General features: G+C 44.3%; 1 protein-coding gene across 2 annotated transcripts in view; it reads right to left on the reverse strand.

Moving 5' to 3' along the window:
* AMOT (angiomotin) overlaps positions 1-12762 on the reverse strand; it is a 58452-nt gene that overhangs the window by 25532 nt on the left and 20158 nt on the right. The window contains exons 2-3 of one of the 2 annotated variants that reach the window (XM_066581736.1): positions 8565-8675; positions 6373-7240 (exon numbers count right to left, since the gene is read on the reverse strand). In XM_066581736.1, coding sequence (XP_066437833.1) covers positions 6373-7202 — 830 coding nt within the window. In that variant the 5' untranslated portion in view covers positions 7203-7240; positions 8565-8675. Of the gene's footprint in view, positions 1-3410; positions 3684-6372; positions 7241-8564; positions 8676-12762 lie in introns of those variants that run through there. The other variant, XM_066581738.1, reaches the window with a different exon arrangement.

Genomic DNA, 12762 nt, shown 5'->3' on the forward strand with positions numbered 1-12762 from the left:
CCATAGGGTTCCACTAAAAACAGGTTGCTATGAAGTGGCTAGTAGGTTTGTATAATGTGATCAAAATGTAACAGAGCCCCTCATGTTTATAAACATTGCTCAGAAGCACAAGATCAGCGTATATGTGGATGTGCATCTTGCCTTTTTCTACAATATTGATACATTTAGCTTATAGGAGGTTACAATGTGGCAATGCAATATTGGACTGTGTTGCTCAGATCATCAAAGGTCAGTCATACCTTACCCCTGTAGCATTCAGTGGCGTAGCAACTGCAACCGGGCACCCATGCCAGGTGGACCTAGAGGTCTCCCTCGCCACAGCGAATGTTGCTGGCTGTCTATCCTCCAACCGCAAACTCCTCCGAAACTCTGTCCCACGTGCAGAAGACAAGTCACTTTCCCTATCACGCTGCTCCATTGTATTGCTTGTCAGGCTGTGTACAGCATAGCCTAACCCCAGTGCTTTAAAGCTACCCTCCAAGCCTGGACAAACAGAGATCCTCTGACTATCTGCTGCCCACCATGCATTGGTATACAATAGTAGCCTAACACACTACATGCAGCTCCAACTGGCCAGCACTGGCCAATCAAAGCAGGTGAAGTGTCTTAGACTAATGATGCACTGTCCATTAGGTAGCCAGAGAAGCTGGTGTGGCCATCTTTGTTTATCCGGGCCGGGAGGGTCCCTTTAAGGACATAGCAGGGAGGAGTTGGGCTATGCAACTCTATGCATAGTATAGGCGGACAGGGAGCAGCTTGTTAGGGATACAGCCCCCTCCAATTGTACGGCATGGGCCTCTTCGCCACTCCTGTGCCCCATCAGCTCAGCTGTCTTACACGCCACAACAGCCCGGGGTTATTGGTATCAAGCTGCGGACTATGGTATGATGGAATATGTCTCCATAGCTTAATGGGCCCCTAATGTGCCAAATATTGAAAAGGGAAACCCGTTTTTTGGTGCAGTGATCACTCCTGGCCTTACTAAGATGGGTTCGCGTGTTGTAGATTTTGGTGTGGATCTGCACCAACATCTGCAGCATATTTTGCACTGGAGGTTTTGTTGCCAATCCGTACCAACATTGAGTAAAAATCTACACCCTTTGATGTGCTTTTGACACATATTTTGTTGTAGAAGATCGCACCCTTTCAATAGAAGAGGATGATGTCCGCTGCGGATCTACCATCACTGTATAGAATTGGTATCCGCCATATGGTGACCATCATTTAGAGGTACACTAGAGCTGAGATGCTTTATCTGAGCCTGCCTGGTTATAAAACTGGTCTTATACCTTCGTCAGCTCCTATATGTACTGTATATATTTTTTATTTTTTAATAGTGGGGGGCAAAATCTACGTCTTGGAGCCCCTAATCTTTTCGGACCCTAGTAACACACCTGGCTGCGAGGGCTGCATTAATAGGTCACTTAAGAGCCCCAGCGATGCAGCAGAAAGTCCTGGGTAGGACACAAGCAGCTACTATGAAGAGTGGTTGGAGTGGTGGGGGCCAAGCTGATCTTTTGCACCCGGGCTTACGATTCTCTGCATTGAATTGAAATGTAGTATGTGTGATTGTATTGATGATAGATTTAAGTGGTTACAATATTAGCAGGAAAGGATACGTTTATTGGTGAAGGCTGTACAATTCAAGCGAGGCTGCAGTACCCATGCGCCACCTCTAGCCTGGATACATGATGAGATACGGGGTCAGGCATGGAGGCATACAGGTTCTGTATGTTATCCTGCGGCACATTTGCCTACAGGTGTTGCAGCTGGGCCTCTAGATCCTGCACACTCATTACCTGTTGAAGCTGGAGTTCCAGCGGGCTTCATAAATGCTGGATCGGAGATACATCTGCTGACTGGCCAGGCCAAGGAAGTGTGGCAACCTGGCAGTGGCATTCCTAGGAAACCCTTACTGTGTGTGTGCGGTTATCCTGTTAAAAAAATGGCTCTTGGAAGCCGCCATGAGCGGAACACATGTGGCTGCAGGATGTCCTGGACATATCGCTGAGCTGTCATTGCTCTCGTACCACTACTAGGGGTGACCGACTGTCGTATGTGATGGACCCCCAGACCACCACACCAGCAGTGGGGCAGTGTGCCGCTCCACAGCAAAGGCAGGATTGAAGCGCTCACCACAAAGTCTCCAATACTGTTGTCGGCTCCCAAACACAACCTGGATTCGTTGCTAGATAGGATATGGTTTCTCTCTGTAGCAGTCCAGGCTTGTCGTTCACAACACCACTGCAAACAAAAGTTATGGTGTTGGGGTATTAATGGCAGGACACATAATGGGCACCGTGACACCAAATTTCCTTCTGCTAAGTGCCTGGAAATGGCCCAGTCAGAGACAGGGTTCTGTAACGAAGGTACCACTTATGTCTGGATGCTGGACAACAAAACTTTTGGATCTGCTCCTGCTTATTGGAAGATCAAATGCTCCTCTCTACTGGTCGTCTAACTGGGAAAATCCGGAGCCAATTCACCATGTGTGCATGTCTTTATGTAACCACTGCTCCCAGTACTTGCTAACAGGTTGGTCAGAATGGCCAAGATGATGGGCAATTCATCAAAATGACCAAATACCTTCACAGTGCCACCTATTGAAAGTGCCTGGGTGGCACTGTGGAGGTATTATTCCATCTCCCTTATTTGCATATTACCCAGAGGAGCATGAAAGGCCTTTTGAGTCTCATCACTCACCATCTAGGTGCTCTCCCTAAGGAGAAAAGATAGCGTATCAAAACGACCATAATGCTTCTCTCATTCAAATTCTGTGCCCCTTTAAAAGTCTGTTAACTGAGCAAAATGTCTTCAAATGCATCGTAGAGCATATCTGGTAGTCAGCGATCTCTCAACAAGAGGTACACAACACCAAAGTAGCCCCTGAGACCTTTTTATAGGTCAATGGGGGAAACACTTTTATGGCCTCAGGTGGTAAGACCCCTATGTCTAATCGGACCACAAGTGTAATCCTCTACATATCTGCCTGAGACATAACTGCGGGACGCGTTTTGCAGCAATCTGACATTTCTATCTGGGTGCATTATATTTTTTGTCAATGAGAGTAAATGCATCCATAGTGTTACATTACGATGAGTGACAGCAGGCAAGCAAGTTATCAGAATCTCATAATAAATTCGGAGATCTCTGTTGCATCTAAAGGTTTACCACTTGACCAACTACAATTCTTCATATTTGTTTCCACACTGTACAAAACCCTAGTGCAAAACATACATCCCATTCACACATGAAATAAGAATACACTGCTTACTAACAACTCTCATTGTAACAGAAGAAAACTAAAGAAAAAAAAACAAAGGGGGAAATAAGAAACTTCTTCCTAAAAAAAAAAAGAAAGCAACATACATGAAAAGCAGGAGAGATGTCCAAGTATACAAAAGTCTCACCGCATACTCCAAATTATTTGGTGGTCCCTCCCTTCTTCATCCTCTAGAAGTACCAGCTTGTTTATCATCAGCGAATCCCCCAAGTATATTCCATCTCCTCTGTGGTACAGCAAGCCGAAGAGGGTTGAAACAATGTTTCCAGTAGGAGACGAATTGGCTCTTTTTGATCTAAAGCCTTATGAGGGCACTTGTGGACTATGTTCTCTGCAGAACAAGTAGTAAATTGAGAACTCTCGAAGGAGGAAAGCTTTGTGATGTTGTGTGTGACTGAGGTTGTTGGGACCGGCCAGCATCATAGCTTCTTCCCACGTCCAGAAGGTGGATCTGGATATGTGTCATTAATAGGAATGTAGGTCACATCCCTCACACTCTCTCCTCAGAGGTGTAATTTATCAGCCATCAAGAATGTACAGGACTGGTTTCCCTACCTCATTTCACTACCTGCTTCTTCTGCATTAATTCAGACACATACTTATTAAGAGATTATGCTCTTGTACAAACTATCTCATTGCCTAGATCGATACAGTATCACATCAGACTAGCAATGCTCTCTACATCTGTACGGCGCTCATGTATACAAAGTTAAGGAGAGACCTACATTGACATTAAACGGTAAGCTGAGCTGTGCAGCCTTTATTATTGTTCCAATCCATCAAAAATCAATACTAACGTAAAAAAGCAATTTTGTACAGTCTATTACAAATATACTAAAAACATTTAGGACTAATGCAGCACCAATGCAGACCTATAGGGGTTACAGACTGAAAAGCCCTATGCAGTCTGATCTTGCAGTCATACTACTACTTTTCCATCTGTCCCCCATTTTTTTGCTCTGGCTATTTGGTAGAGGACAGAAGGAAGGGACTATTACTAAAGGTTTAAACTACTCCGGATTTGTTTTGAGATTTTTAATCCACTACTTGCAAATTACTTTCATGTTTTATCTAAAGGCCCATTTACACGGAATGATGATCGCTCAAAATTCGCTCAAACGACAGTTTGACAGTTTTGAGCGATCCTCTTTGCATAACTCAAAGTAGCTAATTAGCTACTTAAGAGTTATGCAGGGAGTGGGATACCGCCGCAATAGCTCAGAGAACAAAGCAGCTGTTTTGTATATGCAAGCAGCTGCATTGTTCTTGGACCTTTCAGCTTGTGTCCCGCTGAGAACTGCCAGCGGGATACAAGCTGAAAGAATACTATCAGCGCTGCCCACTGAGAAAATCAGCCTGTGGCGCTGATAAGAGTCATCAGTGATTTCTAGCTTGCTAGAAATCACCGATGATCGAATAGTGCATTTAGACACAACGATTATCGCTCAAAAGACGGCTTTTGAGCGATAATCATCGTGTCTAAGTGGGCCTTTAAAAACAATGGAGCAATAAAACAACAATTAATTGCAAAGGTGTACTGACCTTCTATGGTAAAATATTTGCAAGTGTATTAAATATTCTGCTACAAATCTCTTGTGATAACACGTTTGGAGTCAAATAGTTGCATAACTCATAGCTCCTTGACAATGAAATTATTGAATATACTCCCCTTTAAATATTTAACAACTTTTCCTACAAACCTGCCGGTTAAAAACAAACTGACCTTTACAACATTTTGTATGGAGAGTCTTACTATCATGAAATGTAGGAGATGATAACAAATATGCTTGTATCTTAAAGGAGTATGCCAGGACTTTAACTACTGATGACCTATGCTCAAGATAAGTGATGAGTAGTTAATCGATGGGGGCCTGCTTGGGATTCCCGCTAATTGTTCGGCTCACTGTCCGTGTAGTGAGCTGGATGTGAGCATCGCTGGTCAATGCCGGGAATGTAATGGCTGCTTTTACCCCTATTGAAATTAATGGTAGGGTTGCTTCTTCTTACACTTATGGCTCCTCACTGTGGTCAGGATGGAACATCTGACCCTGAACGCAATGAGGACCTGCAAGTGTAATAGGAGGCATTGCTCCCATTGATTGCAATAGGAGTGAAGCTGCTAACACGATACCCCCCCCCTCCCTTCCCCAACAAGCATGACCAACATCTGCCTCACTGCATGAAATAGAAGGGTGCCAGCAGCACAACCATATACCCAAACACTTGGGGGAGCCGTAGGTGTGCGCACTTCTTGGCAGATCTGGACTTCAAGGATCCACAGAATCCAGATATGCAATAGTAAATTGAGCAGCACACAGGAAACTTTACAAAAAGTTCTTTGCATCCAGGCTGCTTCTTTATTGAATCCACTGATAGAACATGCTATGTTTCGACCACGTCTGTGGTCTTTGTCAAGCATCCGGCCCACTGCACTGACATCAGGCTGAACAATCAGCTGATCGGTGGGGGTCCTGAGTGCGGAGCTCCCATTGATCAACTTTAAAGTCCCGGAATACCCTCTTAGGGTGCGCTCACACATTGCGGAAACGCTGCCGTTTTTCAGCAGCGGAAACATTTACTATTAAAGTGAATGGGATTAAAGTAAATCCTGTTCACATGTACAGGGAAAAAATGCTGCAGATTCTGCTGTATCTGTACTGTAGCTCTAACCCGTGGTTTTTCTGCGGAAATGCTGCGGAATTTCCTCAACATGTGAATGCAATCTATAATGCTCATCCACCTTCAATAGCTGTCGAATGAACAGCCAATTCTCCGGACTCCAGGTAAAATGTAGGGGGGTTAAGTGGCTAGGCTGGCGTCCACCCCAACCTTCTCCATCTTGATAGCACCTGGGGCACATGCCCCGCCTGACCCCACCTGGCTATGCCCCTAGCAAAAGGTCATTGGTCTTGCCGTGATCTGACAAAAACTACTGCTTTACCATAGGTTTGTGGTGGCCGCAGTAAAAAAAAAAAAGTGTAAAGGGCAACATAACCGCTAGGTCTGAATATACTCTAAGTCTGTTGAAACCATTCTCACACCATACATAAAAGTTAGGTCAAGTTAAGGAACAGGAAAAAGTAGCCTACCTGGATGACCCATACTCTGGAGGAGGCTGGTAACGGAGCATTGGACCATCTGATCGATTGGGCAGACTGCCTCTAGGATCCCCATAATGATACCCCATGTCCTTGGCTTTTCCTTGTGTAGGTAAAGTGGAAATATTTTTAAATGGGTAATCAGGAGGCGGCCCCCTGTGTTCCATCTTTTGTCCGCAGCTCAGTGATTGATTCCTGTATACTTCATTTGATCCAGAGGTTTTATAGAAATCTCCTGGCTGTGGGGAAAGGGGGGCACTGGTAACAGGGGCATGTGCCTTTACACCACTAGTAGCCAGTGAAAGTTGCATGAGTCGTTCACTAAGGGACCGCACATGGCCCTGCTTTAAGTCCTTTAGGCCATCATCCTGATGAACTTTCCCTGTGTTAACCCTCTGAACCGTGGGGCGACCCTCTGTCCTCATTTTCTGATTGGTCACACCAGTTACGTAGAAAGCAGCTCCAACACTAGTATGAGGTTGTCCACGGAAGTACTGAGACTGAACCTTGGCCTCTTCATAAGTCGGGAGCTCTTCACTGTTCTGAGCTCTCAATGGTATCTGCTTCTCCATCATATTCTCCACCTGGATCTCCTGCCCTTGTGGCTCCTGGCGAGCAGCATGTGGAACGAACTGGATGTCTTGAGGATTCAGTCCTTCGTTCTGGGATAACTGCCCACCACCATAGAGGGGCACGTTCCCTGTAGCTTGTTGATGCAAGGCCAGCAAGTTACGGTTGTCATTAGGATTCCCGTAACGTAACTGCTCCTGCAGCAGTCTCTGCAACACTGTGGTGGCTGCTTGTTCTTCTGAATTCCTCATCTCCAACACTGTCCCCTTAAAGCTGGAATCCAAGTGACCTGCAACAGCAGCAATTTCGTATCAATTTTGGGAACCGCAACACATTGCTAGATTTTTTTTTAAACCTAGTCCAACCAAACTTAACATTGGTGTTATACTTTTGCAATAAGGAAAGCCTGAGCAATCCCAGATGGGATTTACTAGTCAGCCATTGACACTAAGCAAACTGAAAATGTTGATACACTGCAGATTACTCCTAACAATGTGCAGAATCATTATTTACCTGCCTGATAAAGGGGCCTCTGTGCTCTGAAAGCTTACAAATATGTGTTCGGGTTAGCCAATAAAGATATCGCTTCTATAAGGCCCCATGCACACGGGCGGATTTGAATTGCGGAATCCGTGATCGGCACCCGCGCGGAAGATCCACAGCTCAAGTCGCCCATAGAAAAGCATGGAGCGTCCGCACCTCCATGCACACATGCGGATTTGTTTTGCGTATTTAAAAGAAATTGCAGCGTGCTCCATTTTACCGCGGATTCCACGCAGATGGGCTCCATTGATCTCTATGGAAAAGAGCCATCTTCAATTCAATTGCGGATGCATTGCGGATTTGTAGGCAGATGCCACTCTGGTTGCTTGGAGACCAAGCAGGGAGGTGGGAAGGCAGTCACTTTGGGCTTGCGATTTATTTATTTTTTATTTTTTATTTTTTTTTGGGGGGGGGGGGGGTTCCTTTCTCTTTTTCCTGCCCTTGCTGCCAAGTAATTAAAAATCACTTGCGCACTGACTCACAGGTCTTCCACTGCGGAAATTCACGTACGCCGTATGCAGGAGGCCTAATGCTGTTGTTAAATACTCATGGTTAAAAAAGACCTCACGATGTGAAAAATCCAATTTCTAATCATTTAAAGTATAACTACACTTTTTCAAAACTTTTTATATATGTCGTGATGACATCATAAGTTCAGAAATTTTGATTAGTGGAGGTCCAAGTGCTGATATCCCCACGATCACCAAAACAAAAGGCCAGCAGGGCTCATCTGAACGCTGTCAGCTGTCGTTGCCAGTGCTATAAGGGCTCCATAGACTTTCTATTGAACCTGTACCCTGTTCCAAGCAGTGACGGAAACAGCCGAACGGGCACAGCACATACTACTGATTCACTTAAGCTATCGGGGGTGGGGTTGGGGGGGGGGGGACAGCAGCCGTGCTTCCACCAATCAAAACTTCTAACACGTCACTGTCATGTCAAAAGTTTAGTTACCCTTCAATTAACAAGGATAATTTGTTTTTTAGAGAATACATTTGTAAATGACATTCGTTATAATATGGTTAACAATTAAGAGCAGATTGAGGTGAACCAAATCTCTGTAATTTTACCTATTTCTGTCTGATGAGAGTTGCTGTCGGCCAACACTGTGACGCTTTCCTGATCATGAGGAGGTCTGTGAACCTATGAGGAATGTTCTTCAGTCTACTGCTGTCTTCAGTCTGAAAACACATTTAAAAATATATACATTATCCAACATTTAGTAACCATAATCCAGAAATATAGCTGTAAAGCCTATGGGCTATTGTAAAACCGCAGCAACAGACAAGAGAATATATATAATGCCTCCCAATGGTTACCCTGAAAGCAGGCTGCACATTTCCAGTCCATGGTTTGTCAATGACATTATACAGTAGTGAGCCTGTATTTTGCTGAGATGTCTACAGCCAAGTTGCATGAATATAAAACTTGGCCAGGCCTGGATGTTATCAGATTACTCTTGCACTGCTATATTGTAATTCCTAATGTTTTCTCACACCTTCATGAACTGTAATGGTAAGTTGAGCTACTGTATGTGGAACTGCTAGAACATACAAGACTAAGGGCCCACGATTATTACTCAAAAGATGTCGCTCAAGCAACTTTTGAGCGATAATCGTGTCATTTGCAGGCCAAGATGATCGCTCAAGATGAGCGATCCCCTTGCACTGCCAGCGGAGGACGCACAAGACAAGCGGGGTGTCCCAGCTTGTCTTCTGCATCCAGCTGTTTTCTGCATGGAGCACCCGGCTGTTATACAGCCGAGCGCTCAGAGCGGAGGATGCAGGAGACAAGCGGGGTGTCCCCGCTTGTCTTCTGCATACAGATGTTTCCCCGCTCTGAGCGCCAGCTGTTATGTCATACAGTAGAGCGCTCCCAGCGGAGGATGCAGAATACAAGCGGGGTGTCCCTGCTTGTCTTATGCATCCAGATGTTTTCTGCACGAAGTGCCCGGCTATTATACAGCCGAGTGCTCCGTGCCGGGTATGGAGAACAGAGCTGGACCGCTCTGTCCTTCATACTCAGCCCATTATCAGGGAGTGGGATACAGCTGAAACAATAGTATCAGCTGTATCCCACTGTGAATCCCTGATAAGGCTCATCGTCGTCTTTGAGCTCGCTAAAAGACGACGATGAGCGATGGCATAACGAAAACTGCGCGATGCCAGTGCAGTTACACACAACGATTATCGCTCAAAAGTTGGCTTTTGAGCGAATTTTGACCGATAATTGTTGTGTCTAAATGGGCTTATAGACAATTCAGGGCCGCTCCACATAAAGCAGGAACTATGGACCTTTTAGATTGCAGTTTCCATTTAAAAAGTTGCTTCATTTGTTAATGAACTCACATTCATCTGAATAACAAAATCGTATTATCAGCCATACAATAGCAACAATTCTCAGGAGTACATCGGACACCTAAACAAGGGAGCGGGGTGGATCATAAAGCCTATATCATAAACACCCAGTCCACATTCTTTGTAGATGACAAGAAGGCTGTAAGGAAGTGACAGACAGCTGAGGAAAAAGACAGCAACACATTCATACAGGTAGCATGGCCACCGCAAATAACCTGCTGAAGAAAGTCCAACCAATGCAAAGCCTTTATATTTTTCCATTCGCTATAAATAAAAAAATACTAGAGATATCTAACCAATCACCAAGCAGCTTCCAGAGAATAAACATTAGAGGGGTTTTCTGGGACATTACAAAAACAGAAAATTGCCATTCATTGTATACGTGACCGCTCAGCCACTCACAGGCTTCCGCGACCATAGAAGAACCACCACCGAAGCCTGTGAGTGCTTGGATGGTTATGTGCACAATGAACATCACATGACTGGTAGCCCCTTCTCCGGGTTCTGTGCGGCGGGCACTAGAGCTGCAGCTCTGGATGGGAAGCACCTGCGATAGGTGACTATTCAATTTTTCTTAATTTTAACCTTTTCCAATCCAATTTTGTTTTCAGGATTTACTAAAAGGCTTTCACTTTTTGCTGTTATACAACGGTGCCACCTGCTGGCTAAAGCCAGTGTGTGTGCGCCAGAGAGCTGTGGCTGGCAATAGACGGTAAGAATACCCTGTCGGGCATCTTCTGACATTGGAGCTGTACAAGCTCCAATCAGAATGTAGGAAGACGTCAGGCAGTGGATTGGAAAGGGTTAACCCTTTATAATTCTTTTTTTTATTTATATGTCCCAGAAAACCCCTTTTTTAACTCATGCAAATATTCTATATTTTTGTCAACGCCATCCTATAGTCTTGAAGGAGTATAGGAGCTTGAATGTGACATCTCATTCGTTTTGGTTGCAAAACGTTTGAGAATTTGTAACTATTAATGTCATTGATAAGATGCCCTTTGAAGTCGGCTCTTTGTATGACATTTTGCTGTTCATTAACGGATCTCCGATTCCTGACACTAAATTGCTATCTGAGGGCACACATTGGATCATTTCAAAGCAACACTTTGTAAATTCCCTTTACTCAGATTACACAAGAAAATAACAAACCCCCCATCAGGTTTCCCCTCTCACCTCCTTGTCTCACAGGGCATGGGCCGATGTTTAATATCACAGGACCTTTAGTTACATTGTAACATAAACACCATGAATTTAGATCCCACAGACAAGCTGGTTGAGGCACAGATACCTGGTAGGGGCTGCTCTTTTCCATATATGTCTCTGGTCTAGCACCACCAGTCCGTCACATTGTAGGACATAATGAATCTATGTTGCAGGGATTCACTGGCTGCTTGAAGTTGTTCATTCATTGTAATATTATCCAACATTAACCAATAAGAATTTTCATCTGTCGGCCGTTTCTCCCATATGATTAATAAAAAAGGGTCTCCAACCAGCCATAAATTTCTGGACGGTTCGTAAAAATAAAGCAGTTTTACCAGTGATTGCATTTACAAAAAATGACAATTATTCATGACTTTTATTGAAGCTAGAGAATCTTGTAGAGGTCATTGTGATTGGACAGCAATTGCGTTTATATTAGTAATCTGATCAATATACAGTACCTATTGAATAAAGGGATTGTCCAGCTGTAAACTATTGATGGCCTATACACAGGATAAGTCATCAATGGTAGATTGGTGGGGATCCATTCCTGGGACCCCTGCCGATCAGTTGTTCACTAGGCTGGTGTACTGAACTGAATTCTACAGGAAGCATACAGCACCGTTCTTGCTGTAGTGGCCAGGCTTGGTATTGTAGGCCTAGTTTCCATTGAAATGAATGGGAACTTAGCCTGCAATACCAAACCTCACCACTGCAGTGGGAAAGGAGCTGTCTGCTTCCTGCACACGTCAGCTCGGTGCACAATCACACTCCCTGCAAACTGCTGACCTGTGTATGAAGACAGATATTACTCAGAAACCATTTTTTGATCAGTGATCATTAAGAAATGCCTTATTTTCTTATTATTCCCTCAGCAACTATATTTCTGACAGATTTCTATATAGTGCTGAGTTATATCAACCTGCTAACGTCCTAGGTTCAGTATCAGCAGAATGGTCATTATGATGAGTATTAGTGGGTGAATCCACCCAATCGCCAGAATAGGAGATTGTCTGACTGTAACCTTTATGATGAGGAAATATTATGTGTCATGGGAAGCTCAGGTATGCTGCACCACCCTAGGACTTCTAGTGAAGTAATAAGGGTGCTTTAATTCCTGCCTAACAGGTGCCAAAGCCAGTAAAATTGTGCAGGCCGAGACCTGTACTAGAAAATGATCTCATTGGTAGAACTGGAGAAAGTGATTGATCATAGCTGGCCTTCATATGTTGGAAAACTAGTATTGTTAGGCCCTTGCTGTCTTCTACCTTCTGAAGGACACTTGACTATGCTCCCTTCTGTTGATCGTGAAGTTTTGATACTTAGTGGCGCTCCTCAGAAGCTTCCACAATGTATAATATTAACCCAAACCCTTCGATCGTGAAACATGATTTGCTCTGGGACTAGGTGGGATTGGGGGGCGGTTAGTAATATAACCTGATGAAGTCTTTTCATTCTGTACTATATAGAATTGTCGGACATCTAGTCGCTGAGGGAATAATAAGAAAAGAAGGCATTTCTTAATGATCACTGATCAAAAAAATGGTTTCTGAGTAACATCTGCCTTCGTACACAGGACGCTCGGCAGTAAAAGGAAGATTAAGCGCTGCAGGAAATCAAACTGGATTGTGAACTTCCTTCCAGATCTAACCCTTTGTCGGTGACTGCGAGGGACTAATAGCAGCTATTAACTCCTCACAGTACT

This window comes from Eleutherodactylus coqui, chromosome 10 (assembly GCF_035609145.1).
Source record: "Eleutherodactylus coqui strain aEleCoq1 chromosome 10, aEleCoq1.hap1, whole genome shotgun sequence".
Taxonomy (NCBI): domain Eukaryota; kingdom Metazoa; phylum Chordata; class Amphibia; order Anura; family Eleutherodactylidae; genus Eleutherodactylus; species Eleutherodactylus coqui.